We start from the raw sequence: 4,602 nt of genomic DNA on the forward strand, positions 1-4,602 counted from the left end.
AAAAAAAAAAACAAAACAAAATATTAAAGATAGTAAGGACACTTAAGTGGGGCTGTGGCTGTAGATGTAGGGAGTACAAGGCCTTGCAGGGGAGATTGGATACGAATCTCTGATTAATTAGTTTATATATAACGTTTTTCTCTGCATTTCTTGTGCCCTGTTTGTATGCGCATTTTTCCCACTCGAAAATCTCAGGTTGTCCAGGGAAGAGCTGGCGACGAAGCGATCACAAAATGAATTTTAAATGGATTCATTACAAGAGTGTAGCGCTGAGGACACATTCACTCCAGGGACATCCACCAGGCGAGGACCTGAGCGCCTGCACTGTGACCGACACGGCGGCCGGTGGACAATAACCAAATCTCGGCGGAGTTTTTCCTTGTTGTCAAGGGGCAATTCGCAGAGATGCTACAGGAATAACACGCTACCTCCGCAGCAGTCGGGCAAGTGCTGCAACTAACAAGGCTGAGCCCCGTGAAGTATTAAATTCAGCCTTCCTAAATCCGATACCGTAGCGACGAGGGGCGCGACTGCGCAGCTGAAGCTGGAAATTTCCCAAGTTTTCCTGCGGAGGGTGGAAATTTCCCAAGTTTTGCTAAAACTAAATTGGCCGGCCTCCCTTCTGGATTCCCAGTCTAGTGTGTCCCACCCAAATCCAGTTCCCGGGAGCCACGGTTTCCAGCTCGTTCCTAAACTGCCTTCCAAAGGGAGTTTCCCGCCTTTTCAGTTCAAAGAGTGGAGGTCAAAACCCGCCTCGCGGGGCAGTTACTACCCTCGCGGGAGGCTCGCGCCTACAGGGCGACTGCGAGCCGAGAAGGGCAGGACACACCATAACGACCCCAACACGAGCAAAAAGGCGACGGACCACTGCGCTCGAGGAGAGTGGCCAGCAGCTGAGAAAAGCCCGAGGGCGCAGAAACCCGCGACAAGCAGAAAACCGAGAGGGTAGAGCGCGGGCCCTCAGCCTGAGGCGGGAGGAGGCGCGCGGCCGTTTCGAGGAGCAACGAAGGATGGGGGCGGAGGGCGGGAGCGCTTTTCTCGACTCCTGATTGGTTGGCTCCAGAGAGCCGAGTGACGCAAGCCGGGGAGAACGCCTGATTTGTGTGGTGGGCGCGGGCGGGCGGGGGAGCGCAGTGCGCAGGCGCAGCTCCTGGACTCCGCGAACCTGGCGCTCCGGCCCAGCTCTCGCCGACAAGTCTGGACTTCGCGCGCCCCCCCTCCGGGACCGCCCCCTCCTCCCTCTCTGCGACGTCGAAGATAAACAATAGTTGGCCGGCGAGCGTCGGGTGTGAGTCTCCCGCCGCCGGATTCGGCGGGCTGCGTGAGACCGGCGGGATCCCGGCCAGCCGGCCATGGCGGGGCTTTACTCGCTAGGAGTGAGCGTCTTCTCCGACCAGGGCGGGAGGAAGTACATGGAGGACGTTACTCAGATCGTGGTGGAGCCCGAGCCGACAGCTGAAGAAAAGCCGTCGCCGCGGCGGGCGCTGTCGCAGCCGTCGCCTCCACAGTCGTTGCCGTCCGCCCTTCCTGGCGGCGAAGTCTCGGGGACAGGCCGAGCCCGGGACGCCCGCGACCCTGCGCCGGACGCCGGGGCCTCGCCGGGCGGCCGCTGCTGCCGCCGCCGGTCTTCCGTGGCTTTCTTCGCCGTGTGCGACGGACACGGCGGGCGGGAGGCGGCACAGTTTGCCCGGGAGCACTTATGGGGTTTCATCAAGAAGCAGAAGGGCTTCACCTCTTCCGAGCCAGCGAAGGTCTGCACTGCCATCCGCAAGGGCTTTCTCGCCTGTCACCTCGCCATGTGGAAGAAGCTGGGTAAGCTCCCCGGCTTGTTTTTCAGGCAGTGTGGCAGTGTCTCGGCGATGTTTACAGCATCAGCGCCGCGGGGGCCCCGGGCTCGCCGGGCGCCGGCAGAGGAAAGTGATGCAAGCGCGGGCTGCCCGGGCGAGCCGCGCTCTGCGGGGTGGAGGTCCGCGCACACAAAGTGGACCTGCCGGCTGGCTCCCTCCCCGCCGCTGCTCCTAGCTTTGCTTCCACCCTCCTTGGAGCTGGGGAACCAGTGCTGTCCCCTGGGCGATTCACTTTAGGGGCAGCCAACAGGAAAATATTTGAAAGCCGGCGCCAGGTTTGACCCCCCCAAAAAAAACCAAAATAGTTATTGCTTGTGTCAGGTTAGAGGAAGCGGGAAATGGCAAAAATTGGATTTCTTCCGTAGAATCTGTCATCATTTTGCTCCTGATGGGCTTGTCTCTCTCGGTTGCCTCCTACTGGTGGTGTCAGTTCTCCAGAGGGACCCGCGAGGCTCTTTGGAGTAGGGTGAGCTCATTTAGAAGGGCTGATATGCGATCAGCCAACGTACAGCCTTTGGAGGGAATTCTGTCGCGGCGATGTTTGAGGATCTTAAGGTTGCCCTGCTCAGGAGAAACACAAACAGCACATACTGCTTTGTAAACCGGCCTCATGGTAGTGAGGGGTGTGTGTGTGTGTGTGTGTGTGTGTGTGTTAGTGTTAGATGTCTTAGCTAATTGCTTACAGATACGCAATTCTCAACAGTTCCTAGTGAAGAATACTGAGAATTGTAAACGACCATCACAGTAGGAAGGGAAGGAGTCACAGTATGCTAAAAGGAATTAGAGACCTTACCTAAAAATTCAGCGTAGCAGGAGTTTTATCCAACTTTTCAATGTGTTGTAAGGCAGCCAGTATTTCTGCACACAACATATCATAAGGGGTTATAGTTGCTTTTTACTGTGAATAAATGGCACACGTCTTTGCTAGGGAAAAAGAAGTGATATTTTTCTGTCATTAAAAAAATCCCCCCCCCAAAAAAAAATCCCTTTGTTTATGGTAGCATTATAAGGCTTTATTTTCAGTAGAGACACAGAGAAAGGAGTGTTACGGATTTGTAAATTACAGAACATTTTTAGAATGGTATTGTCAGAGAGTTGTAGACTAGCTTGTTTCAACGTCTGTTTTCCATTTGCTTGGCTTTATTCCAAGAAATACTTGATTGACTCAGAGACCAACCAGTAGGCCTTTGGGGGCGGTTCCCTTCTAATCCCAGGGGCCCCTATTATGGATTTATTTTGTTTTTGTGTGGGCAGCACAGAGCTGAAAGCACAGTAGTATATTCTAGAAATACATCATTGACTGCAGGGGAACTAGAAGTGGACAGCAAGGCAGCAAGGTAAAGGAAGATTAGACAAAAGAGCTATTTAGATTCCTGTTTTGCAATATATTTGGAGCAATGTGAATATGCCATATGCTTAAATATTACAGATTTAAAAGTCTTTATGATTTCATCTGTTCTCCCCCCATCAAACCTACATCCTCTCACATGCTGAGCACAAGCCCTACAACTGAGCTAATAAACTCAACCCCTTTGTGACTGCCTTTTCTCCTTTCCTTTTTCCTTTCTGAGACACAGGGTCTATCTGTAACCCATGCTGGCTTCAAACCTGTGATCCTCCTGCCTGTCTCTTCAGTGCTGTGATTACAGTCATGTGCTACCATGCCTGGCTTGGTACTTGTGTTTTTAATCCTCTAACTTTACTCACATTTTTCTGGGGCACATTGAAATAAATCAGTTTTTTTGGATTCCTGCCCTGCACCCCTCAAAAAGCACCCTCACATATATAAATGCACATGCAATACACATTTATGTATCTATATTTATTATATAAACTAAGCCAGTGTTTTCTTCTGTGAAGACTTCCATTTCTTTTGGAATTGAGCATCGTTGGTTCTACTTTTGTAATGCTTATTGGGTGATCAGCGGTTCTCAAACTTTTGCTCTCAGAGCCTTTTGTGCTTTTTCCCCCTCTCATTATGGATGTTGAGCCAAGAGTGCTGAGCTGCATGTCCAGCCCTTTTTATTTCCTTTAGAAAAGGCAATTCACTGAGTTGCCCAGACTTGTCCTGGACTTGCAATCCTCCTGACTCAGCTTTCTGAGTGGCTGGGTCACAAGCAACTACCACCACACCTAGCTTGTATTCTTCTTGTGTTTGGTATTAGAAGTTGAACCCAGGGCCTGGTGCCTGCTAAGCATGTGCTGTACCACTGAACCACTACCCCAATCCCTTGTACCCTTAAATTATTAAAGTATCCCAGAAGAGCTTTTGTTTCTATGGGCTACATCTATCAGTATTTACTAGGGAAGCCAGGCATGGTGATGCACCCCTGTAATCTCAGCTAGCAGAGGCTGGGACAGGGTTTAGTTTGAGGTCAACTTAAACAATCGATGTAGTGACACCTTGTTTCAGAAAGTTTTTTTAGGGGCAGGGGAGATAGTTCAGTAGAATAACTGCTTTCCTGTCAAGAGCAAGGGCCTGAGTTCAATCCCTGGTTCTGCCAAAAAAAAAAAGTTTTTAAAAAAATTCTCAGGAAATAGTTCAGAGGCAGCTTGCCTAGCATGGGCTAGGCCCTGAATTCAATCCCTATTACTACCAAAAAAAAAAAAGGTATATACATACATATCTCACATAGACATATATGTGACATATATATATATATTTTTTTTTTTTTAAATAGCCTATTTCAAGACAGTACACTCATGTAATACATTTTTCAGAAAAATCTTTTTCCAAACTAGCAACTATTATTCA

At 50.2% G+C, this 4,602-nt stretch overlaps 1 protein-coding gene across 1 annotated transcript in view; it reads left to right on the forward strand.

Moving 5' to 3' along the window:
* The first annotated feature begins 1,151 nt into the window (after positions 1-1,151).
* Ppm1d (protein phosphatase, Mg2+/Mn2+ dependent 1D) overlaps positions 1,152-4,602 on the forward strand; it is a 42,825-nt gene continuing 39,374 nt past the window's right edge. The window contains exon 1 of the mRNA XM_004643068.2: positions 1,152-1,812. Coding sequence (XP_004643125.1) covers positions 1,353-1,812 — 460 coding nt within the window. The 5' untranslated portion in view covers positions 1,152-1,352. The remainder of the gene's footprint in view (positions 1,813-4,602) is intronic.

This window comes from Octodon degus, unplaced genomic scaffold (assembly GCF_000260255.1).
Source record: "Octodon degus isolate 3935 unplaced genomic scaffold, OctDeg1.0 scaffold00164, whole genome shotgun sequence".
NCBI classification, from domain to species: domain Eukaryota; kingdom Metazoa; phylum Chordata; class Mammalia; order Rodentia; family Octodontidae; genus Octodon; species Octodon degus.